Raw genomic sequence first — 26,059 nt, forward strand, 5'->3', positions numbered from 1 at the left:
TTAAATATCAAATGTTGAATTATTCACAATAGTCCAGCAGCGTTTTGACGTCATTTCAAACTGCCACGCGATTTTCCTCACAACAATGAGTGGCATTTCTGCTGAAATCAAATGGAAACCGTTCGGCAAATCACTGTCATTCGGATGTGAACAAATTCATGTTAATATTGCATTTAACCATTTCTGCCGCAAGGTAGAGTGATTGAACCTTTAACGTAAGGTAAAGAACATGACCTAAGGTCCCGAATTGTTACCAGTTATTTTTACCTCAAGTCTCATCATCTGCAGTTTTTTTTATGTTTACGATTCCTTTAAATAAACCAGTTCGTGCCATTCGCAACATTCTTCACATTTGAATGACAGTGTTTTGTCGAACCGGTTTGGATTTGATTTCAGCGGAACGGCCGCTCCCTGTTCTGTGGAATGTGACGGACAGGCAGCCGCTTGCACGCAGACCCCGAGCACCGAATCTCACAGAACAACAACCAGCTACTTGCAAATCAGTCAATCAGCTGCCCTGCTCCCCTTTCCATTCCAGTCCTGATGAAGGGACTCGGTCCATAACATCGACATTTTACACCCGTCCAGATACTGCCTGACCTGCTGAGTTCCTCCATTATTGTGTGTGTTGTCATGGTTACGAGAGATCCGCGTGGGGCAGTGGGCGGAGTTACTTGTAAGAAACGACACACAGTATCCAGACTGTCAGAATATTCTTCAGGAATTAAGGTGACAATAATTCAGCTTCTGATATTTATTTCGGAACTTTATTTCCAAACAACCAGTTGTCTGTGCATTGGATCAGCGATCAAGGAAAGATTTCTGTTTTTAAGCCACTTCTGGTTCTGGTGTCTTTTGTATTCCAACTGGTTCCTGCTTACATGATTTACATTTTCCACAGGTTAAGTAAAGATTAAGATCAGCTCTAGAACAATGGCACCTGTTTCAAAGCAAGGGTGCGGGATCTGTACTGTAAACATCTGTTCCCTTTTCAGAGTTCCTTATTTCAGACGAACACGTCTATTGTTCCTGTGTTGATTGTGAGCAATTTGAACTCTTCCTCTCAATCGCCAGTGGAAGCAAAGACTGTAATTCTGTTTAAGCACGGGATTCTTGATAAACAGCGGGGTTGAAGTGTTACACGGATGGACATGGGGGAATACGTAATGAAATTTTAGATCTGATCAGCCATGATTTCATGATCTGCACCAGAGTTTCCAGGGCCAGTGTGGTCCAGTTCTGCGTGTTGGTATGTTGACTAGAAAAGCTCTGACAACTTAATTAATGTAAATTGGTATAAAGACTGCATGCGAATGGAGATAGGATTTTATTTATATATTTGAACTGAAATCAAACATTAAATATTTACATCCAGCTTTCTGCGTTATGTATGTGTCCCAGCTGTTTTCGGGAGTCGGATTTATGACTAACTCGGTGAGCTGGACAGTACAGTATCTGACTGAGAGACACGCTCCCCGTTCTCTGTTAATCCTGATGCAGGCTCCCCTGGTCTCTCGCGCACCAGCTCATGGCCCCGCCCCGCCCACTGCCCGACATGCGCCCTCTCGCTGAGCTCGTTACCCTCGCGCTCCCGGGCTCACGCTGGGACCATTTGGGAAACCTTGTGCGGCCGTTAGGATGCATATGAGTTATTTAGCTCCCATTGGTGACAAAAAATGTCAATTTATGCCACATCTCAGACTGAACTAACCACACAGGTTAAGCACACTGACCCAGGTCCGTTGTCGCTCAAAATTTCGTACAAAATTAGTAGATGCTCTTTATGGTGAAGAGTATCGTAGATTATACGGGGATCTAAACGGGCAGAGGAATGGTAAATAGATTCCAAAACCAACACGAGCAGCGGAGGTTGGTGATTATGTGGAGGGACCTGCCAGAGGAAGTGGATGAGGTAGGCACAATTGTATAATTCCAGAAGCAGTTTGGATTTGTGGATGGAGTGAAGAGGGCGCGGGAAAATGGGCCGTCACAGGAAATTGGGACCATCTCGGTGAGCACTGTGGTCAGCATTGTCTCGATGGGCTGAAAGGTCTGTATCTGTGCTCTGTAATTCTAACAGTAGATGCACCGGACAGACATACAGACATGGTGTGGGAGTTGATACTAACAGGGAATGTTTTGTCCCTAAGCCAACTGCTGCTCTGATACAGGGGATGGACGTACTGGCATATTTACAAAGTAAACGTTCTTACTCTGACTCACTGTCCGCTTGTCTGTAATTTAGGGCATCACCAGCAGGTGGCGCTTCCCTGTACCGGGACCAAATTGTAAACAAAATGACGACAAGCAACAATCGTCCGTCACAGTTATAATGGCTACAGGTATGATCACTCGGATCTTTATAATTAAACATCTGTACTGCTGGCGCACACTATTACAATGAAGAATCTAACACAGATGTTAACTGGCTACACAAATCTTTCATCATGCACGGTTATTGATCCCACTGGCAAAGCGGCCTTGAGTAATAGATCAATCTGACAGTTCCATTGCAGGGACCTGACACTGGTAATGGTCGAATCACTGCGCTCACCATGCAAAGCTTCACCTGAATGAAAGTATCAAATGACCCCTGAATCAGGTGGATGTGTGTGAAACACAGACAGGGATGTGACAACTGTCTTGTGGGTTGTGTAAGTGTCCAGGGTCAGGGTCTGTTTCACCTCTAGACAGGCCCTGGTGTGTAAGACGTCTCCAAATTCCATTTATAAATCTCAACGCCAGATGGAAGGAGCATTTCCAGGAATTCAGAGATTGTGTGCTAACAGAGCATTTCAGGTTTTGGAACGGTAGCTTCCAACTCCCTCCTGGTTTTCTCCTCTACTGCGGAAAGGAGATGAGGGGAGTTTCTGAAATCTGCTTTCTGCAGACGAGCTGAGAACATCGCCATTGCATTGGAAATGGTTGAGGATCAGATGACAGCTCATTGTAGATAAATATGCGGTTTGCTTGGTGTTTTAATACCCGAATCCATGTCTGGGCTGTGGAAAAATGGTGAATGTGAGTTCTCGATATTTCCCTATTGAGATGATCTGCTACCAGGATTTAAAATTCCCAGGATCTCTGATGGGAAACCCGGTATAACCAATGACCATCTGTCGCTGGCTCCTGTAGGAATTGTGATTGTGCTCAACTCTGTAATCCCAGATGGAATAAAACAGAGATTATAGCCTGGAAACATGCCCTTCGGCCCAACTAATTCATGCTGATCTAAATGTCTATTGAGCTTGCTCCATTTTCGCACAGCTTTTTCTAAATTTCCTTTATAGACTTCTTCCATCCTTTTTTCCTGCCCATACCTTCTAAACTTTGTAATTTTATTTGTGTTTGCAGCCTCCTCTGACTGCATGCAATTTCTACCCATCACCCGCCACGTGAAAGAATGCCACTTCGGTCCCTTTTAAATTTCTGCCCTCAAGTCTTAGACTCCGCTAACCTGGGAAAAAGACTGTGACCATCTACCCTATCTATGCCCCTGATTATTTTATGTACGTGTGTAAGGTCACCCTTCCAGCTCCCATACTTCAGGACAAACTTTCCCAGCTTAACCACATAACAGAAAACCCAACACCCTAGTCCAGTGACATGCTGGTCATTCTCCACTACACTCTTTCCAGCTGAATCAGCTGATTAGCAACCGCAACTACACACAAAGCTCTCCAAGTGAGACTCTGACAATGATCTGCACAAGCGATCACCATGCAGGGGATAAGATGGGAACCAGGGGACAGGGCAGCATAGATGTCAAGGTAATGGTCTGTCTGCGACCCAGGGGACTGGACATCGTGTGACAGGTGCTATTACAGTTCTTTTTCTGGGAGTGGATGTGTCCACTCACCGGCTCATCGGGATGGTCACCTGACAGGAAGTGCGGTTGACGTTCACTAGCAGTCCCTCTCCAAATCTGGTCAGCTAGAGCCTCGGCTCCATTGCACCCACCCAGTCTCAATCAGTTCTGCTCAGCTCTAAATCACTGTAGCATAACCTGAAATCCGTAATTTATTTCGGGTGGGAAATGGAAACGACTGAAGAGGTTTTTACCAGGCGGATCATCGAGGGAAGATGATCGGGACACGGGAAGCAAGGTACCAAAGCAGGGTCAGATTGAGAGCAACGTCCCAATGGAATGTGGTCCAGCCGCAGAGGAGGAGGAGCAAATTCAGCCCAGAGACAGTGACGTCAGAGACACTCATCAAGACCCTGGAACTAGCACTAGTGAGGCGACTGTCTGTCAGCCCAGAGACAGTGACGTCAGAGACACCGATCAGGACCCTGGAACCGACACAAGTGAGGCGACTGCCTGGTAGCTCGGAAGCTCATTGAACATGGAATTGACAAGTCCCCAACAAGGAGGATGATTTCAAAGAATGTGGTAGGGAGAATGGAAAATGTGATTCCTTGTTGGAGGGTTGGTCAGTCGAGGGGGGGAATGTGTGGGTGTGGTACATGTGGTGTAGTGGTCAGCCGTTACCAAACTATAGGAAATGTACTACCTGCTCTGATGATTTCCAGGCTGTGCATTGGAGGAAATGCTACATTCCAGATGAAGAGAGTATTTCAAGGATATGAATTAAGGAAAGTGTATTTGCCAGGATGGTTTATATTAAATGAGGTCCTTCTGGTAACGTAATGCCCAGAACATTGTTGGGTCGGTTTTAAGGCCAGTGCTGGAGATTAGGACAAAATCCATCTTTCCAGCTGAAGGCAGGTGAACTCTGAGGCTCAAGACTTTATTTTCTTGTTGATTTGAGTGACAGCGTTGGAGCCAAGAGAGATTTGAGTTCGTGTCTACATATTCTTTTTATATTCACAGAGTCAGAGTTTACAATCTCCGACCTCCTGGCAGAGGGGGAGGAGTATCGACTGTACCAACTGACAAAGTTCTACAGAGACAGACTCAAACAAGCGATTGAAGAAAAGGTTGAAAGACTCGGTTGGATGTTGACAAAGGAGGGGCATTTCAGTAGAGAAGAAAATGAGGTGAGTGTATTTAGGGTATTCTCACTGAACTGCTGGTATCAGAGGGAATAGTGATCAATATTCATCTCCTGCACGTTCTAGGAATTCTACACAGCAATGGAGACTTTGATCTCTGACTTGTCTCCAGCAGATCTGGTTTCAGCTGTTAAGATGGGGAACACTGGGAACTACAGGTTCAGCGTCACCTTTTCCTCTCACACCTGCTGTATTTATCAGTGTGATATTAGAGCAGTGGCTGCACATTTTGACTGTTGAGCAAGCATTCAGTCCAAAACTAATTATCAGGGCCGTCAGTCAAGTTCAACTGAGCTCACTAACCCAGGATAAATATTAAACTGTCAGATTATAAATTGGGCCAACTGGTTTTACTGCAGTACTTGAGGGGAGGAAACATAGAAAAGCTACAGCACAATACAGGCCCTTCAGCCCACTGGGTTGTGCCGAACATGTCCCTACCTTAGAAATTACTAGGCTTACCTATAGCCCTCTATTTTTCTAAGCTCTATGTATATATCCAAAAGTCTCTTGAAAGACCCTATTGGATCCACCTCCACCACCATTGCCGGCAGCCCATCCACGCACTCACCACTCTCTGAGTAAAAGACTTACCCTTGACATCTCCTCTGTACCTACTCCCCAGCACCTTAAACCTGTGTCCTCTTGTGGCAACCATTTCAGCCCCGAGAAAAAGCCTCTGACTATCCACAAGATCAATGCCTCTCATCATCTTGTACACCTCTATCAGGTCACATCTCACCCTCCGTCAGTCCAAGGAGAAAAGGCTGAGTTTACTCAACCTATTCTCATGGCATGCTTCCTAACTCGGTCATCCTTTTAAATCTCCTCCGCACCCTTTCTAATCAACAGTTTGTCCTAATTGGATATATATATACCGTACATTATATATCAGACAGACCTTTTGGTGAGCTATTTCACATTATTCGCTAGCCTAACTTCATATTTCATATTTCCTCTACTTACAGCTTTTTAGTTGTTTCTGCTGGTTAGTGAAAGCTTCCCAGTCCTCCAGCTATATTCTATGCCCTCTCCTTTGCTTTTGTGCTGCATTGATTTCTTCGTCTGCCATGGTTGATCATCCTCCCTCTGGTATAATTTTTCATCTTTGGGGTTATCTACCTCTACCTGCGCTTTCCGAATCGCTCCCAGAATGATCATCTATTCCTGCTTTGCTGTTGTCTCTGCTAGTGTCTTCTTCCGATTTACTTTTGCCCAGCTCCTCTCTTATGCATCTGTAATTCCTTTATTCCACTGTAATACTGATACATCTAACTTTACCTTCTCCCTCTCAAACTGCAGTGTGAGTTCTGCTATTTGATGATCACTGCCTCTTAAGGGTTTATTTAACTTAAGCTCCCCAATCAAACCTGGTGCAATACAGAACACAAAATCCAGATCCGCCTTTCTTACGGTAGGCTCAACCATAGGCTTCTCTCAAAAGCTTCTCTCATAGGCAGTCTATAAATTTTCTCACTTGGGATTAAGCACTGACCTGATTTTCCAAAGCTGCCTCCATGTTGAATTTCCCCATGACTATTTTAACATTGACCTCTTTACATGCCTCTTCTCTCTCCCACTGGAATTTGCAGCCCACATCCTGGTTATTGTTAAGGGGCCTGTATATAATTTCCATCAGGGTCATTTTTCCTATGCAGTTTCTTAACATCTACATCATCCAATCCGATATCAACTCTTTATAAGGACATTTCATTTTTCCATGACAACAGAGTCAACCCAACCCTCTAACCCACCTGCTTGTCCTTTCCATTAAATATTTATCCTTGGATAAGCACCAAAATATGATCTTTCAGCCATGATTCAGTGATGCCCACCATGCATTTCTTTCCTCTCTCGCTCACCCCTCTCTTCCGCTCTTCTTGTCACATTTTTTGACGTAATGTTGCACATTGACGGACAAGTGAATTAATCACCTTTAATATACTGCACAGTCAGTAAATCCTTACTCTTTCACACTATTGATTTAGAATTTCCTTCAGTTACTGTTTCTCTGTTAATGACTGAACCCAGGGAGGATGAGGCAGCAGCCCAGTGACTGCATCTGTTCTGAAGCTACTGGGGCCATGAACAGACATTTTCCTCCACATTCTCCATGTCTGTCTGTCTGCTCCACAATAAATATATTGTTTCCTTTTTATAGAAAGTTACTGAACTGACAGAGAAGGGAAATCGGACAGAGAGTTCCAGACTCTTCCTCAGTTTGGTGAATGGCAAAGGCTCCCGGGCCCGGAGGGCGATGTGGGAATCCTTTGTGACATGGAGGACTGAGTTACCGAAGTTGGACAGAATACTGAGGGAAATACAGGAGCTCGGTATGTTAAAAACACGATCTGAACACAAAGGCACATTGAAATAAATAGTTTTAATTATTTTAGTTCTGTTTTCATAAACTTTGTTTATTTAAACAGGTCCTGATCCACAGGAATACATGAACATCGCCCAAGGGTTATCTGAGTTACCCACTGAACTGATAGGTGAGTGATAAAATGCAGAGTTCAAATCACATCCCAAATGTTAGACTGTGACTTGGCAGAATCTAGGAATGAAAATTCACCATTAATCATTCGCTGATCTCTGGTTTCAGGTTAAAATTCAGATGATCAGTCGTTGCAGCCTGAGTATTTTAAAATGTATTTTTCCAGCTGTTAATCCAGTTGTTTCAGCTTTAAATGTATTAATCCAGCTGTTGGGTCTGCTGAACCCCTCACTCGCGTTCCTACTGCACTGGGAATTCTCACACAACCCAGGCACGCTCCTGATGCACCGTATGACCCAGTCGAAGTGACTTTTCTATCTTCAGACCTTTCAGATTTTAAAGCACTTTCTTCTTCGTAATAGCAGCTGCACTCAATTCTGTCCGCTGATGCTTTTTACATTTTGGAATTCAGCCAGTGACTTCCACAGAGTTTGTCTCGCATTTCCTTTTCTCCCGTTATTAAATCTACAACATAATGTTTCAGCGTCCGATATCCACCCTCCTCCCTTTTTTTACTCTTCACGTATCTGGGAAAGAAAAAAAAGAACTTTGGTATCCTGTCTTATATTTTTGTGTGTGTGTGTGTGTGTGTGTGTGTGTGTGTGTGTGTGTGTGTGTGTGTGTGTGTGTGTGTGTGTGTGTGTGTGTGTGTGTGTGTGTGTGTGTGTGTGTGTGTGTGTGTGTGTGTGTGTGTTGCGTGCGCTTGCGGTATGGATGAATGTTTCTTTCCTTGCGAAGATCAGGAGGGCAGAATTCCTATGTCCTATGTCAAGTCAAGTCACTTTTTTTTAGACAAGACAATAGGCACAGTAGAGAGCAGTAAGTTGGTGTCAGTCCAGTCTCTGGGTATTGAGGAATCTGATAGCTTGGGGGAAAGAAACTATTACATAGTCTGGTCATGAGAGCCCGAATGCTTCGGAGCCTTTTCCCTGACGGCAGGAGGGAGAAGAGTTTGTATGAGGGGTGCGTGGGGTCCTCCATAATGCTGTTTGCTTTGCGGATGCAGTGTGTAGTGTAAATGTCCGTAATAGCGAGAAGAGAGACCCCGATGATCTTCTCAGCTGACCTCACTATCCGCTGTAAGGTCTTGCGATCCGAGATGGTGCAATTTCCGAACCAGGCAGTGATGCAGCTGCTCAGGTGCTCTCAATACAACCCCTGTAGAATGTGATGAGGATGGGGGGTGAGAGATGGACTTTCCTCAGCCTTCGCAGCAAGTAGAGACGCTGCTGGGCTTTCTTTGCTATGGAGCTGGTGTTGAGGGACCAGGTGAGATTCTCCGCCAGCCGGACACCAAGAAATTCGGTGCTCTTAACGATCTCTACCTAGGAGCCGTCGATGTTCAGCGGGGAGTGGTCGCTCCGTGCCCTCCTGAAGTCAACAACCATCTCTTTTGTTTTGTTCACATTCAGAGACAGGTTGTTGGCTCTGCACCAGTCCGTTAGCCGCTGCACCTCCTCTCTGTAAGCTGACTCGTCGTTCTTGCTGATGAGACACACCACGGTTGTGTCATCGGCGAACTTGATTATATGGTTCGAGCTGTGTGTTGCAGCACAGTCGTGGGTCAGCAGAGTGAACAGCAGTGGACTGAGCACACAGCCCTGGGGAGCCCCCGTGCTCAGTGTGATGGAGTTGGAGATGCTGCTCCCGATCCGGACTGACTGAGGTCTCCCAGTCAGGAAGTATAGGATCCAGTTGCAGAGGGAGGTGTTCAGGCCCAGTAGGGTCATCTTCCAATCAGTTTCTGAGGGATGATTGTGTTGAATGCTGAACTGAAATCTATGAACAGCATTCGAACGTACATGTCCTTTTTGTCCAGGTGGGTTAGGGCCAGGTGGATGTTGGTGGCAATGGCGTAGTCTGTTGAGCGGTTGGGACGGTACGCAAACTGCAGGGGGTCCAGTGAGGGGGGCAGCAGGGTCTTGATATGCCTCATGACGAGCCTCTCGAAACACCTCATGATGTTGGATGTGAGTGCAAAGGGACGGTAGTCATTTAGGCGGGACACTGAAGATTTCTTTAGCAGGGGGATGATGGTGGCGGCCTTGAAGCATGTTGGAACGGTAGCGCTGCTCAGGGAAATGTTGTAGATGTCAGTAAGAACATCTGCCAGCTGGTCTCCACATTCTCTAAGCACTCTGCCAGGAATATTGTCTGGTTCTGCAACCTTCCTTGGGTTGACCCTGCGCAGGGTTCTTCTCACATCGGCCACGGTGAGACACAGCACCTGGTCATTTGGAGGAGGGGTGGATGTCCTCGCCGCCACATCATTTTCCGCCACAAATCTAGCATGCAAGTTATTCAGCGTGCCTGGGAGGGAAGCATCGCCCGCATAGTCAGGCGATGTTGTCCTGTAGTTGATGGCCCGAGACAGTTTGGTCTTTTGCTGTTGTTAGGGTTGCCTTGTCGCCTGCTCTGAAGGCGGAGTCGCTGGTCCTCAGCAGGGCACGCACCTCCGCGGCCATCCACGACTTCTGGTTGGCACATATAGTGATAGTCTTGGACAGAGTAACATCATCAATGCACTTGCTGATGTAGCTAGTCACTGATGCTGTGTACTCCTCTAAGTTGGTAGAGTCGCCATCGGTTGCAGCCTCTCTGAACATGTGCCAGTCAGTGTGCTCAAAGCAGTCTTGAAGAGCAGAGATGGCTCCTGCTGGCCAGGTTTTCACCTGCTTCTGAACTGGTCTGGAGCGCTTGACAAACGGTCTATATGCTGGCATTAGCATAACAGAGATGTGGTCTGTGTAACCGAGGTGGGGGCAGTGCTCTGCCCCTGTGTAAACCAGGTCCAACGTGTTGCAAAGTCCACATACTGATGGAATTTGGGGAGCACTGACTTGAGGTTCGCGTGGTTAAAATCTCCGACGACAATAAACAGCCCATCAGGGTGTGCGTTCTGCAGTTCGCTAATAGCCCCGTACAGTTCACAGAGCGCCTCCTTAGCATTAGCGCTGGGGGAATGTACACACCGAATATAAGGACAGAGGTGAATTCCCGTGGCAAATAAAATGGTCTGCATCGAACAGTCACAAACTCCACTAACGATGAGCAGTGTCTGGAAACCAGCACAGAGTTCTTGCACCATTCTGTATTGATTTAAACACACAAGCCTCCATCGTGAGTTTACCGGAAAGAACTGCTTCCCTGTTTGCTTGAAACAAGGCGAGTCCATCCAGCTGAACAGCGGCGTCCGGAATTCCATCAGTGAGCCATGTGTCTGCGAAAACATACGCACTTCAGACTCTGTATCCCGGCGATTATTCCTTTGGAGTCGGATGTAGTCCAATTTATTTTCCAGGGAATGGACACTGGAGAGCAGAATGGACGGGAGAGCCGGCCGGCTAGGGTTCGCTTTTTGCCTGGCACGGACCCGTGCCCGCTTGCCTTGTTTCCGCTTCCTCGCACATCGCTTACGACGTCCCCACCTCCGGCCACCAGCATCAGGCGACTCCCAGGGCTGTAGGCCCAATCCCCTCTGCAAGATGAGATCGCGTAATTTAACCAGCAGATCTTCGTGAAGGTTTGTTTTTGGGTGATCTGTGTATTGTTGCAGATCTGGCAATGGAAGAGAGTCGCTCTGTTATCCATGTGATCTAATCAAAATTTGTGTCTCAGAATAAAATTAGAAAATTAAATTAAAGTAACATCAGGTCTGAAAGGACGTCGGTATGATGCTGGAGCGACGGCACAATTGTTGGTGAATGTAGGGGCCAATTCTGGATCTGTGGACCTGGGAGCAGTTGGGACACAGGGACAACGCGGATATGGGCACTTGGGTAGTTGGATCCTTCCTGCATCTTCTCTTATTTTCAGCAGTCGGTCTTCTGGGTTCCTCAAAATTCCTGGCTTTTCCGTGGATCAGCGGCTGCCCCTCATTGACCTCCATATTTGCCTGAGAGAGCTGCTGCTTAATTTGGTCCTTGTACCTCTTGCGCGGGGCACCACGATCTCTCTTGCCCTGAGAGAGTTCTCCGTGGAGTACTGCTTTCGGTATCCTGGAGCTGTCCATGCGAGACACGAGGCATGTCCAGTGGAGCTGGCTGAGCAGTAAAATGGCTTCAGGGCCTGGAAGTTGAGCATATAGAGCTATGCATGTCTGCGTGATTATATGAAATATTAAATTAAATAAGCTGTGCAGAAATAGAAATGAAAAAAATAAAAGATTAATGAGGCACTATCGAGGGGTTCAATGTCTATTCAGAAACTGCATGGCAGAGGAGAAGTTCTTCTGAATCGTTGAGTGTGCGCTTTACTCCGATCCTGTGCAGTAGTCCCCATGAACCAGACAGTGAGGCAGCCAGTCACAATGCTCTCCAAGTTACATGTGCAGAAATATTCGAGTGATGTTGGAAACTCCTGAAGAAATATAGCCACTGTTGTGCCTTCTTTTTAGTTTTATCGATATATTGGGTCCAGGTTAGATACTCGGAGACATTGACAACCAGGAATTTGAAATTGCTCACTCTTTCCACATCAGATCCCTCTATGAGGATGGGTGTGTTGTGTTCCCTCATCTTGCCTTTTCTGAAATCCACAATAAGCTCTGAGGATATATTTGCAACAACACAAGGAGGATTCAGCACCCCATACACGCTTATGCAATTCTGATGAAGGGTACACATCACTGAACGGAAATGAAAGTATAACCCATAAAAATGAAGAAAGTATCATAATAGTAGAAAACGTTAACCAATGGAAGAGTCTGACTCCCCACGGAAGACATCCACATGATCTGAGCGCACTAGATTTCGACAAGGAAGCATCGAGCCCCTGGGTCAGAGTTGGAGACCTTTTCCCAGAAACCGAAGGGATCATTGTAGCAATACAGGACAAGGTTGTTAACACATGTAGTTATCAATAATACAGAATAAAAGACCTATAGGTCCAAGACGATAAATGCTGAAAATTACAAGAGAAACCAGAAACAATCCAACACTTTCCAGGATCCTGCAGCAGTTTAACTGAATCTCATTACTTGCACAGGCACAATCAAGTGGTGGACAACATTTACAAAAATCTTGCTTAAACTACAACTGACGAAGAACACCATAACTTGCTATAAGTACAAGCCTGCTCCACTTTTAGAGTTAGAGTCCTTCATATCATTTGTGACCGATCATTATTTCAGATAGGATAATCCATGATAACCGCTCGGATATAATTTTACAGAATAAGCAAGGAAAAAAAAACTTTCAAATATATATAGCCATTCCAACCACACATAACTTACAGAAATGAGTTAGTGAAAATCACCAGAAACATGCTGAACTAAAGGGGAAAATGAAAGACTATGGAACACGAACAGGGTATTCAATATCCGAATCGTAATATGGATAACTGGTATCACCCCAAAGGCTTTACATAATAGTATTAATAAATTAGGCCCACATGGCAATATTTCTGTAAATCTTCGAAAACATACAATACTATACACCACGAGAACAGTCTGAAATTCCCTATCAATTCAGACATGAGTGTGCTTGGCTGTGCCCGTACTTCAAGTTTTAGCAGTTTAGGCTAAGAAAATAACAATAGTAATAATCCAGACGATGTTGTTCAAACCACATCACAACGGGATAAAGTGCGAACTAGAAAATAAAAGACAAAATGTTGTCAGTCCTAATATACACCTCAGACCTGTACAGTACTGTAATGTTAGGTTTTGAATTTTACAGTTTAGGAGCATAGTTCCAAAAGACAAAACCCTGATCTTCCAATGATCCTTTGGCCTCCTACCTTTTGTACTGCCTGCACTGCATTTTCTCAGCAACTGTAACACTGTTTCCCTGAACTATTCTGTTCCATTTTTCATTTTACGACCTCATTGCACCAATGTGATGTAATGATCTATTTGGATCACATGCAGAAAAGTTTTCCATTTTCCGTGGTGCATGTGACATTAATAAACCAATTTATCGATTCATTGTTGTCAATAATACAGCGCCCCTTGGTTGCTTAAGATTGTCATACCCGGGAGGTGGTAGAGGGGATAAGCTCCCAAGACCTATTAAATGCTCCCAGTGGCGTGCGACTCAAATAGCCTCTGACATTCAAGTCCAGCTCCAGGTCTTCACGTGTGGTTTAGTCACTATGCCCGGTGGAAGCGTTCCTTCTGACAGGAGAAGGGGCAGAGGCGGGTAACTGGTGCCTTACAACCAGTCGCTTTGGACAGATGGGGCTCATCGGCTGTGATTGGCAGCTCACCCAGGAGCAGGAAAACTCTGATCTCAAAACTCCACTGCCTTGCAAATGTACCCCTCATGGGGAAGACTTTGGGAGAAAACCCAGTGGGAAAATTCTTGACCGGGAGGCCCTAAGGCGATCTTAAATGGAGTCCAACGCAGACTGGCATATCCTGCGACACCTCTGGTCCCAAGCTGTGTCAGTCTCATCCGTTCCTTTGTGTACATCAGATGCATGGAGAGAGGGAGCTTGCTACATCGGCAAAGCTTCCTCTCCATTACGTAGTGTCCCGGGTTGTAGGGGCGGGACATCCATGGTCGACTCTGACAGACGGAGGCCTCATAAGAGAGCGCCCCACACCCCCACAACAAGACTGAGGAGTAGCAGTTGCCAAGACTTCACCATCCTTTCCCACAAACACGATGTACATCACTGAGACAGACGCTTCTGGCTTCTTCCATTAACAGAGATTTCACCTTTCCACCAACCCTCCATTACTGCGATTGAAAACTACCCATTTTCTTTCTTGTCATTCCGATGGGTTCTCGATCCGCAAATTCACTGTGATTCTCCCCCAGATGCTGCCTGATTTGAGTATTTCCCGCATATTCTGCTCCTGTTTTGATGCAAGAGCAGTGGACACCTGTGACTCCCCAGTGTACAGCTTTGCCAAAATGCAGTGTCCTGCTCTCCGTATGTCCACACCAGATCAACATTAACATCGTCTGTTAAGAATGCAAGGGGTTCTTTAAACATAGTGAAATGTTGTTGTAACGTAGTGCAGTCAGGATTGCAATAGGATATCAGGGGAATGTTTACCTTCACAAGTCATTAGTGTCAGAATATGAGGATTGGACATTTTCTGGGACTTTCATCATTGTCAATTCCGGTGTCTGTGAACAGAATTTTATTTTATCCTAATATCTTTGGAAGTATAAAATTAATCCATGTAATCTCAATCACTGAATGTAGAAATGCAGTTATAAAGTTCTTTGTCAGTTGAGCCATTTAACATTTTGACAATGTTCTCTGTTCCCATCAAAGATGTTCAACAAAAACACAAGGAGACTCTGCGGGCACAAACTGAAACACTGAGAGTGAACACAATCCTGATGACGGAGAAGGTGAAGGTTTTCCAACTGGTTGATCGATACGCTGAGCTCACGGTCATTTCTACTGTTCGAGATCGGAGACTGGTGGAACATGAGCTGCTGGCAAGAGGCAGAGACCACGAGGAGTGGAGAGAGAAACATCTCCGGGAAGAGCTGGAAAAAATCCGGACTGAACAATTGTTCCAGAGCAGCTTTTCCGGGAGTAACTACAAATCTCGGTGTTCAGCAGCAGTGGCTGGAGTCCCGGGAATCGGGAAAACAACAATGGTACAAAAGATGGTTTATGACTGGGCCACGGGGAAATTATACCAACAGTTCCAGTTTGTCTTCAGTTTCAAATTCCGAGATTTAAACACCATTGATTGTATAATCAACCTTTCGAACCTGGTGCTATTTTTTTATCCTTACCTGAGGAATCTTCTGGAAACACTGTGGAAAAATCCAGAGGTAATGCTATTTATATTTGATGGCTTGGATGAATTCAATGACGCAATTGATTTTGCTGACAGTCGGAGAGCCACAGAACCTCAGTCCACATGCACAGATCCTGGATTCAAGTGCAAGGTGTCTGACATTGTGTACAGTTTAATCCAGCACAAGCTGCTCCCAGGGTGTTCAGTGCTGGTGACAACCCGCCCCACTGCGTTACATTTATTGGAAAAGGCAGAGATCAGTGTCTGGGCTGAAATCCTGGGATTTGTTGGTGAGAAACGGAAGGAATATTTCTTCAGGCATTTTAAAGATCAGACGGTAGCAGCAGCTGTTTTCAAACACGTGAAGGAGAACGAGATCCTGTACACCATGAGCTACAACCCCTCCTACTGCTGGATCCTCGCTCTGGCACTGGGCCCCTTCTTCACACAAAGAGTCAGGGACCCACAGCGAGTTCCCAAGACCATCACCCAACTGTACTCCTACCATATTTACAACATCCTGAAAAACCATGGCCGTGAGATCGAGAGCCCCCGTGATGTGTTACTCAGGGTTGGTCAGATGGCCTTCAGAGGAGTGTTCGATAAGAAGATCGTGTTTACAGATGGAGATTTGATCAACTACAATCTGCAGCCTTCCCAGTTCCTGTCCGGGTTCCTGATGGAGCTTTTGGAGAGACAGGATTCTGTCCAGTGTGTGGTGTACGCATTCCCACACCTCACCATCCAAGAGTTTGTAGCTGCAGTCGCACAATTCCTGAATCCACATCCCGGGGATATCCTGAAATTCCTCACTGAAGCCCACAACACGACAGATGGGCGATTTGAGGTATTTCTCCGTTTTGTTGCTGGTCTCTCCTCTCCAATGACAGCTCGGGGCCTGGAGGAGTTTCTGGGTCCATTTCCTCATCAAACAACCTGCCGGGTGATTGACTGGGTGAAGGAGGAGGTTAAACGCCAGAGTGGAAACACATGGAGTGAAGCTGGTAAAAGGAGCCTCCTGAACACATTGCACTACCTGTTTGAGTCTCAGAATCGTGGACTGGCTCAGGCCTCACTGGGATCTGTGGAAACACTTTCATTCAGTGGAAGGACACTGACCCCGATTGACTGCACGGTCCTGTCTCATGTCATCGGACTCTGTGATACAATTAAACACCTCGACCTGGCTGTCTGCAACATTGAATGTGAAGGAATCCAGCGGCTGGGACCCGGGCTGCACAAGTGCCAGGAGTTGGGGTAACTTGATTTATCTCTCACTCTGAACTGTGAAACTGTCTCATTGTGTTGCTTCAATGTAAAGGAATTTGGGTTAAACTGTAGTAAATCAGATTGTGAAGAATTGTGACAAATGGCCAGGGGATCGGTCAGTAATTCCCCAAGGACGGGAGGGTTCTGTGGATCCTAGTGAAGGGATGTTGGAGACTTCATCAGATCAGTGAACAACGACCATTGGTTTAATGGTAGTAAATCACAGGAATGGCCGTGTTTCTCGCTGCCTGTGACACGTCCATTGACAATGTTCCTTCTCACTGTTACTGACACCCAGACCGACACTGACTGCAGCAGGTGGGTCAGAGATTCACACCTCCTTCCCGGTGAGAGATAAGAGACTGTTAGCAGACTGCCCCAGTGAGAGTGAGAGTGTTACCTCTGTGAGATTGTCCTTCCTCTGCTCTGCCACATTTGTGACTGTCACCATCAGTCCACCTGTGGGAAAATATGCACGACACGCCCGCAAATGTTCTCCCGAATATGGTCACTAATTCAGATCTTCCGCTCACAAACGACCTACCTCAGCACCCTTCGCTCCTGTGCGATCTCTCTTCCCTACCCCCCTTCTGCTGTCAGAATGCTCCTCCCCATCTCCCTTCCTCCTGTGGGATTTCTCTTCCCCATCCCCCTTCCTCCTGTGGGATCAATCTTTCCCAACTGCCTTCCTCCTATGGGATCTCTCTTCCCTATCTCCCTTCCTCCTGTGGGATATCTCTTCCACATTCTCCTTCCTGAGGTTGGATCACACTTCTCTGCCACCTTTACCCTGTGGGATCTCTCTTCCCCATTTCCCCTTCCACGACCTTCCACCATCTCGCCTCGACTCTTTCTCAATCAAAAATCTTCCCACTCACGTCAGGAACACTTTTCTCTCCATCGGGGAATGGGACAAAATATGTGGAGATCACAGGGTAACACCGTCATTTGGTGAATACGCTGGAGCTGGTCAGTGAGGCACATTGACAGTGATGGGAACTCAGATCAGTGATTTACTGAAGGGCTTAATGTTTTCTGAAATATTCGAGTAAGAGAAATTCCCTCAGGCCCACGGTTTCAACTACTTTTTTCATTAACTTGTCTGTTTGTGTTTAGACTTGGGAGGAATGAACTGGGAGATTCAGGAGTGAAACTGGTGTCTGCGGCTCTGAGGAACCCGGAGTGTAAAATACAGAAACTCTGGTAAGTACCAGACTGTGGGAGATTGTGTTTACAGTCACTGGGTGTCTGACACTGAACATTAATGTGATCAGTAATTGTGTTACTGATAAACACTGGGGATTTATACCGTCTCCTGTCTCTTTGTGTCCTTCACCCTCACTCTCTCTCATCTCCAGGCTGAATTATGTCGGTCTCACAGATTCTGGTGTCGAGGATCTCGTCTCCGCTCTCAGTACAAACCCATCACTGACGGAGCTGAGTCTGAATAACAATAAACTGGGAGATTCAGGAGTGAAATCGGTGTCTGCGGCTCTGAGGAACCCGGAGTGTAAAATACAGAAACTGGAGTAAGTACCAGACTGTGGGAGATTGTGTTTTGTTATGCCGTTGTCCCCCTCCTTTGTGAGAATCACAAGAACCCTAGTTAAGGGGGGGGGGGGGTCAACTGACCCAAAAAGAGAGAGAGACCATGTTCTCCCAAGAAGCAGAATGAAGGTGACATTGACTATTGTCTCATGGAGACCACGTGAAAAGCCCTCGGGCAAAGTCGGCTGGTTGAGCGAGAGATCGCATTACCTGCAACTTGATTGACACCTGCGATCCAGTGAAGAAGTATAAAGGCGGGTCTGAGGGGGGGGAGAACCCTCAGACGCACCCAGGAGACACCAAGGAAACACGATATCGATTCCCGTGGGAGCGGGACGCCATTTTGAAGGAAGCCACGTGCGTTAGATTCCGAATTTGAATCTGTGGCTAAAACCAATGAAAGACTGCTTTTAAATAACAACGGGGAAGTCTGCTCCCCTGATTCCAAGGATTTGCTCTGCCAAGACGACGGGCAAGTGTTCATCTTTTCTAAATCATCTCTTTCTCTCTACAACGTAAAAACCCCAGCGGGTTCCCAGAAAGGAAAAGCCTGCAAACTTCTGAGTGACTCTTTATACTTCCGTTGGACTCAGTATTACCCCCTAGACAACTGTAGAGCTTATTTCTAATTGATTATGGTTACACCGGTGTTTTAGATTGAGTTTTGACGACGTGTATGATCTGAATGTTTTGTATTAACCATACGTTTGTGCCCTTGTTGAATAAAACGTTTGAAAATAGTAGCATCCGACTCAGCTGATCCATCTATCTTTGCTGGTAAGTTACCTGGTTACGGGGTTTTCGTAACAAGTGGGGGCTCGTCCGGGATTTGAAACCAAACGGGAGGGTCAGTGAATCGGGCTGTAAGTCCAAACTTAAATCTGGTTACGCACGTAGCCAGACGGGAAACCAGCAAAGATGGATGTGGAGGAATTTAGGAGAAACCCGACGGTAGAGGCGCTAAGGAAGGCTACAAAATCAGACTTGGTAAATTTGGCGCAGGCATTAGACCTCACAGCGGTGAAGCCAGCAATGAAAAAGCAGGAAGTGCGAAGGGTCATACAACAGCATTACGTTGGGAAGAAGGTGTTTGCAGCTGAGGATTTGGAAAATATTCCCGAAAGGAGATTAGCGAGAGGGACAGATCAGGCAGAGTTGGGGAAAGCAAGGCTGGAACATGAGCTTAAAGTAAAGCAGCTAGAAGTAGAAGCAGCTGAGAAGGCTGCAGAGAGAGAGAGAGCTGAGAGGGAAAAAGAAGCCGAGAGAGCTGAGAAGGAAAGGGCTGTGGAAAGAGAGCATGTGTTCAAACTAAAGGAATTAGAGATAGAACGGGATCGTGAGCTCCAGCTAAAGCAGCTAGAAGTAGAAGCAGAAGAGAAAGAGAAACAAAGGAGCCATGAATTGGAGCTGGACAGGCGAAAGCAAGAGCGAAGAACTCAAGGGGAAGAGAGACAGGAGGGGTTTGATATTAGTCGGGTGTTGAGGTTGGTCCCCCCGTTCGAGGAGACGGATGTTGATAGTTATTTCTTGCTTTTTGAAAAGGTGGCAGGGAATCAGCAGTGGCCCAGAGAGCAGTGGGTGGCGTTGTTACAAAGTGTGTTACGAGGAAAAGCACAGCGGGTATATACCGCGCTGCCCCCAGAAAGGGACGGAAATTATGCTCAAGTAAAGGAGGCCATTCTCCGAGGTTACGAGTTAGTACCTGAGGCGTATAGACAAAGGTTCCGAAATTTAAGAAGAGGGTGGAATCAAACGTATACCGAGCTAGCCCATGAGAAGGGCGTGCTCTTGGACCGTTGGTGCACAGCTGAAAAGGTGGCCGAGAAATATGGGCGTCTCAGGGAGTTAGTTTTGATTGAGGAATTTAAAGGTTGCGTTCCGGAAGAGATCCGAATGTATTTAAATGAGAGGACGAATCAGTCCATCTCAGAGATGGCTAGGGTCGCAGATGAATATGCCCTAACCCACAAGACAAAGTTTTCCTCGCCAAAAAGTTACCTGAGAGACCGTCGGAATGGTAGGGAAAGTCCGCCGGCTAAGGGAGAAACTCCGCCGGGAGCTAGCACAAAAAGTGAGGATAACAGACAGGAGACCTGGAGATTTTAATTGTGGAAAGGTGGGACATATTGCATCAAAATGCCCTGCTCCGAGGAAGGAGTCGGAACGAGGGAAAGCAGCTATTTCCATAGGCTGTGTTGCGTCGATCCGAAAATCGACAAGCAGGCCCCAGACAGATGGAATACAGGAGGGGCGGGAGACATTTAGGTCCGAAGGAACCGTAGCTTTGAAGGAAGGGGACCCCCCAATTCCCGTACGAATTTGGAGAGACACGGGGGCGGAACTATCGTTAATTAGCCGTAATGTGTTAAAATTCGGCCCTCGCACGGGGGAGGTAGCCCTGACAGGTATCGGGAACCGAACCGAGGTCGTGCCTTTGCATAGGGTCCTTCTAGATTGTGAGTTGGTGTCGGGACCAGTAGATCTGGGGGTCCTGCCGGAGTTGCCGGGAGAAGGAGTGGACGTCCTTCTGGGTAACGACCTAGCGGGTGGGAAGATGGGTGCCGCCGTGAAGCTGACCACCCAGCCCGTGAGAGTTGAAGACCCTCCCTCATAAAAAAAATTCTATCCCGCATGTGCGGTCACTCGCAGCATGTCGAAAAGGGCCGCTGAGACCGAGAGCGGGTGGAATCTGGCCAGTTTTGATTTGGCCGAAACTTTTTTACCGACTCTGTACCAACGAGAGTCCGAGGAAAGGAAAACGGAGAGTAGGGAGGACCGAGTGGGAAATCGGGAAGAGGTAGACCGGTCCTTAGCCAGAAGAGAGTTTGTACGGGAACAGAATGGTGACGAGGAGCTGGTAGCCTTGAGAGAGTCGGTTCTCTCTGAGACTGAACTGGAGGCAGAGCCAGAGGGTTATTATCTCCAGGAGGGGGTGTTGATGAGGAAGTGGAGACCCCCTGCGGTGCAGGCCGATGAGGACTGGGCGGTGCTACATCAGATAGTAGTCCCGAAAGTATATCGGGACGACATTCTTGACTTAGCCCATAAGGGACCTTTAGGCGGGCAATTAGGAATAAAGAAGACCGTGGAGTGGGTTCAGAGAGAGTTCTATTGGCCCAATCTGAGAAAAGATGTTACTGAGTATTGTAAAAGATGTCATACCTGCCAGGTGGTGGGTAAGCCGAATCAAGTTATCCCTAAGGCCCCCCTCCGACCTATTCCCGCATGTGAGGAGCCTTTCTCCCGAGTCATTGTGGATTTTGTGGGACCCTTACCTAAAACTGCGAGTGGGCGGCAGTATATCATGACCCTGATGTGTGCCGCTACACGATTTCCCGAGGCCGTGCCTCTGGGTAGTATTAGGACCTCTGCGGTGGTGAAGGCCCTTATCAAATTCTTTACCACCGTGGGGCTACCCAAGGAGATACAATCAGACCAGGGAAGTACATTCACGTCGAGCGCATTTCGGCAGATGATGACCCAGCTAGGGGTGAAGCAGATTATGGCCTCTGCGTACCACCCGGAGTCACAGGGAGCGTTGGAAAGGTTCCACGCTACCCTAAAGACCATGCTTAAAGCTTATTGCCAGGAGAACGTTCGAGACTGGGATGAGGCTTTACCCCTTTTGTTATTTGCCGTACGAGATACAGTGCAGTGCTCCCTGGGGTTCAGTCCGTTCGAGCTGGTTTTCGGTCACAGGCCCAGGGGACCCCTAACCCTACTGAAAGAAAAATGGTCTAACCCGACCGCCCAAGTCAGTGTGGTCGACTATGTGCTGAAATTCCGGGAAAGGCTGCGTCAAGTATGCGCCTTGGCAAACGAAAACCTTAAAGCCTCTCAGGAAAAAATGGGTCAGTGGTATAACCGGAGAGCGAGAGAACGAGAGTTTCACGTGGGCGACCGGGTCCTGGTCCTATTCCCGGTAGCTACTCACCCCCTGGGGGCGAGGTTTCAAGGACCATATACAGTGCGTAAGAAAATAGACTCGCTGAATTACGTGATCGAAACCCCCGACCGGCGAAAGCCGACCCAGTTAGTTCACGTGAACATGATAAAAGGGTATCACGAACCCACCCCCACGGTTGTTGGCGCGGCCATGAAAGCCGATGAGGTAGAGGGGGATGGTAAGGAGGAACCAGAACGGTTCGACAAGATAGGTATAGTCCCTACCAGATTAGAGAACTCTGTCGTATTGGCGAATCTTGCGGGTAAAGTTGGCCACTTAAAGCCTGAACAGCGGGAGCAGGTAATACAGCTCGTTAACCGGCATGCAGACTTATGCCCAGATGTCCCCCGAAGGTGTAAGGGAACGCAACATGATGTGATAGCTACCTCAACCCAACCTATTAAACAAGCCCCTTATCGGATGAATCCTGAAAAGAGCCAGCTGGTAGAGAAGGAGATTGAACATATGCTAGCTGCTGGGATAATCTGCGAATCCTCTTCCGCGTGGGCTTCTCCTTGCGTGGTTGTCCCAAAGCCGGACGGGACCATAAGATTCTGTACCGATTATCGGAAGGTCAACGCGGTTACCCAGACCGATGCTTACCCTCTTCCCCGGGTGGATGATTGCATTGATCAACTGGGGAAGGCAAGGTACATCACAAAAATTGACTTGCTAAAGGGGTACTGGTGCGTTCCTTTAACGGACAGGGCTCGAGAGATTTCAGCCTTTGTCACCCCGTCCGGGTTGTACGAGTGCAACGTTATGCCGTTTGGGATGAAAAATGCCCCAGGGACATTTCAGCGGATGATAGACGCTGTGATAAAGGGGTTAACCCACACCAAGGCTTATCTTGACGATGTGGTAGTTTGGAATGACACCTGGGAGGAGCATCTGGGGGCTGTAGAAAGTTTGTTTACCCGAATGTCGGCAGCCCACCTTACAGTAAACCTCGCCAAGAGTGAGTTTGGTCATGCCACGATCACCTATCTGGGGTATGTCGTGGGAGACGGGCAGTTGGCCCCTGTGCAGGCGAAGGTCCGGGCTATTTCTGAGGTCCCTGTACCCTACAATAAAAGGGCCCTGAGGAGGTTTCTGGGCATGGTGGGATACTATCGGAAATTCTGTAAAAATTTCGCGGACATTGCGCTCCCCCTTACAAAATTACTGCAGAAGGAGGAAAAATTTGAGTGGGGTCATTCTTGTCAGAATGCCTTTGAAAAGTTAAAAGCCGTACTGTGCCATGACCCGGTGTTAAAAGCGCCCGATCTGTTAACCCCCTTCTCCTTGGCCACGGACGCCAGCGACGAGGCGGCAGGAGCAGTCCTATTGCAGCAAGCGGGGGATGGAGTGGAGCACCCGGTAGCATATTTCTCTCGGAAGTTCAATAGACACCAGAGGAATTACTCTACCGTGGAAAAGGAATTGTTAGCGCTTGTGTTAGCGATACAACATTTCGAAGTGTACATTTGTCCGGCGCAAAGACCGCTAGTGGTCTATACCGATCACAACCCGCTGGTATTCTTGGACAATATGAAAAATAAAAACAGAAGGTTATTAAGCTGGAGTCTGATGCTGCAGGAATTTGATATTAAGATCCAGCACATAAAGGGGAGTGATAATGTGCTAGCGGATTGTTTATCCAGGTGCTGAATTAAATATACGATGTATGGCACGGTAGGGTAAGGTATTAAAGAAAAGGGGCACTGTACTTGTTACCTCTTTAGATCCTGACTTGAATGTATAACAGTAGTACTCTGTGAAGAGAAAAGCTTGTGTAGTATGTAGATTTAAAAAAAAATCCTGTACCAACCTGTTTTTAACCGCTGGTTAAAAACCCGTTATGGGGGGAGGTGTTATGCCGTTGGCCCCCTCCTTTGTGAGAATCACAAGAACCCTAGTTAAGGGGGGGGGGGGGGTCAACTGACCCAAAAAGAGAGAGAGACCATGTTCTCCCAAGAAGCAGAATGAAGGTGACATTGACTATTGTCTCATGGAGACCACGTGAAAAGCCCTCGGGCAAAGTGGGCTGGCTGAGAGAGAGATCGCATTACCTGCAACTTGATTGACACCTGCGATCCCGTGAAGAAGTATAAAGGCGGGTTTGAGGGGGGGAGAACCCTCAGACGCACCCAGGAGACACCAAGGAAACACGATATCGATTCCCGTGGGAGCGGGACGCCATTTTGAAGGAAGCCACGTGCGTTAGATTCCGAATTTGAATCTGTGGCTAAAACCAACGAAAGACTGCTTTTAAATAACAACGGGGAAGTCTGCTCCCCTGATTCCAAGGATTTGCTCTGCCAAGACGACGGGCAAGTGTTCATCTTTTCTAAAACATCTCTTTCTCTCTACAACGTAAAAACCCCAGCGGGTTCCCAGAAAGGAAATGCCTGCAAACTTCTGAGTGACTCTTTATACTTCCGTTGGACTCAGTATTACCCCCTAGACAACTGTAGAGCTTATGTCTGATTGATTATGGTTACACCGGTGTTTTAGATTGAGTTTTGACGACGTGTATGATCTGAATGTTTTGTATTAACCATACGTTTGTGCCCTTGTTGAATAAAACGTTTGAAAATAGTAGCATCCGACTCAGCTGATCCATCTATCTTTGCTGGTAAGTTACCTGGTTACGGGGTTTTCGTAACAGTTTACAGTCACTGTGTGTCTGACACTGAACATTAATGTGATCAGTAATTGTGTTACTGATAAACACTGGGGATTTGTACCGTCTCCTGTCTCTCTGTGTCCTTCACCCTCACACTCTCTCATTTTCAGGCTGGGGGATGTCGGTCTCACAGATTCTGGTGTCGAGGATCTCGTCTCCGCTCTCAGTAAAAATCGATCACTGACGGTGCTGGACCTGGAATTAAACTCGCTGACAGACCGATCTGTCCCCACTCTCCGCCGTCTCATACTGACCCTCCCGAGTCTGAAGCTGATCCAGTGAGTGTTTGCGTGAATGTTCAATGTGATAAAATATCAGCGGATCCGCGGGTTTTCTGGTGATTTTTGTCTGAGTGTTGTTGAAACATTAACCCCGGTCCCCTGTTCCTGACACTGTTGTGTAATCTGTTTATTTCATCTTTATTCTCCCATCTGTTTCAGGCTGGGGGAGAATCGGTTCAGTGGGACCGGGGAGAAGGAACTGAGATCTCTGCAGGAACCCAGACCCGAACTGACAGTGGATCTGTGAACATCTGAAAGTGTGAACATCCCCACACGCGGGGTGGGAACATTTTGGCCGATTCCCCGCCCTCCCCTTTAACTCCCCGCCCTCCCCTTTAACTTCCGCCCTCCCCTTTAATAGCCGTGCTCTGTGTGTAATTTTCAACGCTTCTAACGCAACTAGCTCCTGTGAGTGATGTATTTCCGCCTCCTGTCCGGCGGCGCTGCTTCCGCCGGACGTTCGTGCTCGAGACTCCTTCTCTTGAGACCCCAGGGAATTCTACAGACAGGCAGAGCCCGGGGGCCGGGACACAGTCTGAGACACCAGTGTGTTGGAGCGGGATTATCCGGGGAGAGAATCCTTCCGTTCCCTTTGCTGAGGACGGTGCATTCGGCAGTCAGTTAAATTGACAAATACCTCGGCAGTGACCCTGGATCTGCAGCGATCTCGGACATGGCCCTGTAGTGTGATTTCATAATCATCGGTTCCCCGATGCAGAGTGACAGTGAGAAACGGGACTGATTATTCAACCGGTCACTCGTTGTCGCTGGTCGGTTAATTGTGTGTGACTGTGAGTGAGTCGGGAGCAGCTTATTTACTCCCGCACGTCAGCAGCTCACACATTGTTTAATTTACATTTGTCATGATGAAATCAATAAACCGCTGTAACTTCCTGTCCTGGTGCCGGACTCGAGTTTTATTTGAGGTTTCTGCTGCCCCCCGCACCCTGTGCACTGCAACAGTGGGTCGGAGCTCCTCACACTGACACAGTAGCGTCTCAGCTCCAGGCTGAGGGAGGTCGGACTGACAGAGTCTGGGTGCCCAGGATCTCATCTCCACACAATCCCCTTCCTGGCTAACTGTCCTCCTCCTGCTCCCCCACCCCTCCCCGCAGATAAAATC

General features: G+C 47.3%; 1 protein-coding gene across 2 annotated transcripts in view; it reads left to right on the forward strand.

Moving 5' to 3' along the window:
- Positions 1 to 25,830, forward strand: part of LOC140723928 (NACHT, LRR and PYD domains-containing protein 3-like) — a 47,774-nt gene extending 21,944 nt beyond the window's left edge. Inside the window, exons 2-10 of one of the 2 annotated variants that reach the window (XM_073038470.1) lie at positions 2,246 to 2,342; positions 4,835 to 5,001; positions 7,178 to 7,349; positions 7,446 to 7,511; positions 14,744 to 16,481; positions 17,610 to 17,696; positions 17,852 to 18,022; positions 24,766 to 24,933; positions 25,096 to 25,830. In XM_073038470.1, the coding sequence (XP_072894571.1) occupies positions 2,333 to 2,342; positions 4,835 to 5,001; positions 7,178 to 7,349; positions 7,446 to 7,511; positions 14,744 to 16,481; positions 17,610 to 17,696; positions 17,852 to 18,022; positions 24,766 to 24,933; positions 25,096 to 25,183 (2,667 nt within the window). In that variant the 5' untranslated portion in view covers positions 2,246 to 2,332 and the 3' untranslated portion in view covers positions 25,184 to 25,830. The remainder of the gene's footprint in view (positions 1 to 2,245; positions 2,343 to 4,834; positions 5,002 to 7,177; positions 7,350 to 7,445; positions 7,512 to 14,743; positions 16,482 to 17,609; positions 17,697 to 17,851; positions 18,023 to 24,765; positions 24,934 to 25,095) is intronic. The other variant, XM_073038471.1, reaches the window with a different exon arrangement.
- The last annotated feature ends 229 nt before the right edge of the window (positions 25,831 to 26,059 follow it).

Source organism: Hemitrygon akajei, unplaced genomic scaffold, assembly GCF_048418815.1.
Source record: "Hemitrygon akajei unplaced genomic scaffold, sHemAka1.3 Scf000148, whole genome shotgun sequence".
Classification (NCBI taxonomy): domain Eukaryota; kingdom Metazoa; phylum Chordata; class Chondrichthyes; order Myliobatiformes; family Dasyatidae; genus Hemitrygon; species Hemitrygon akajei.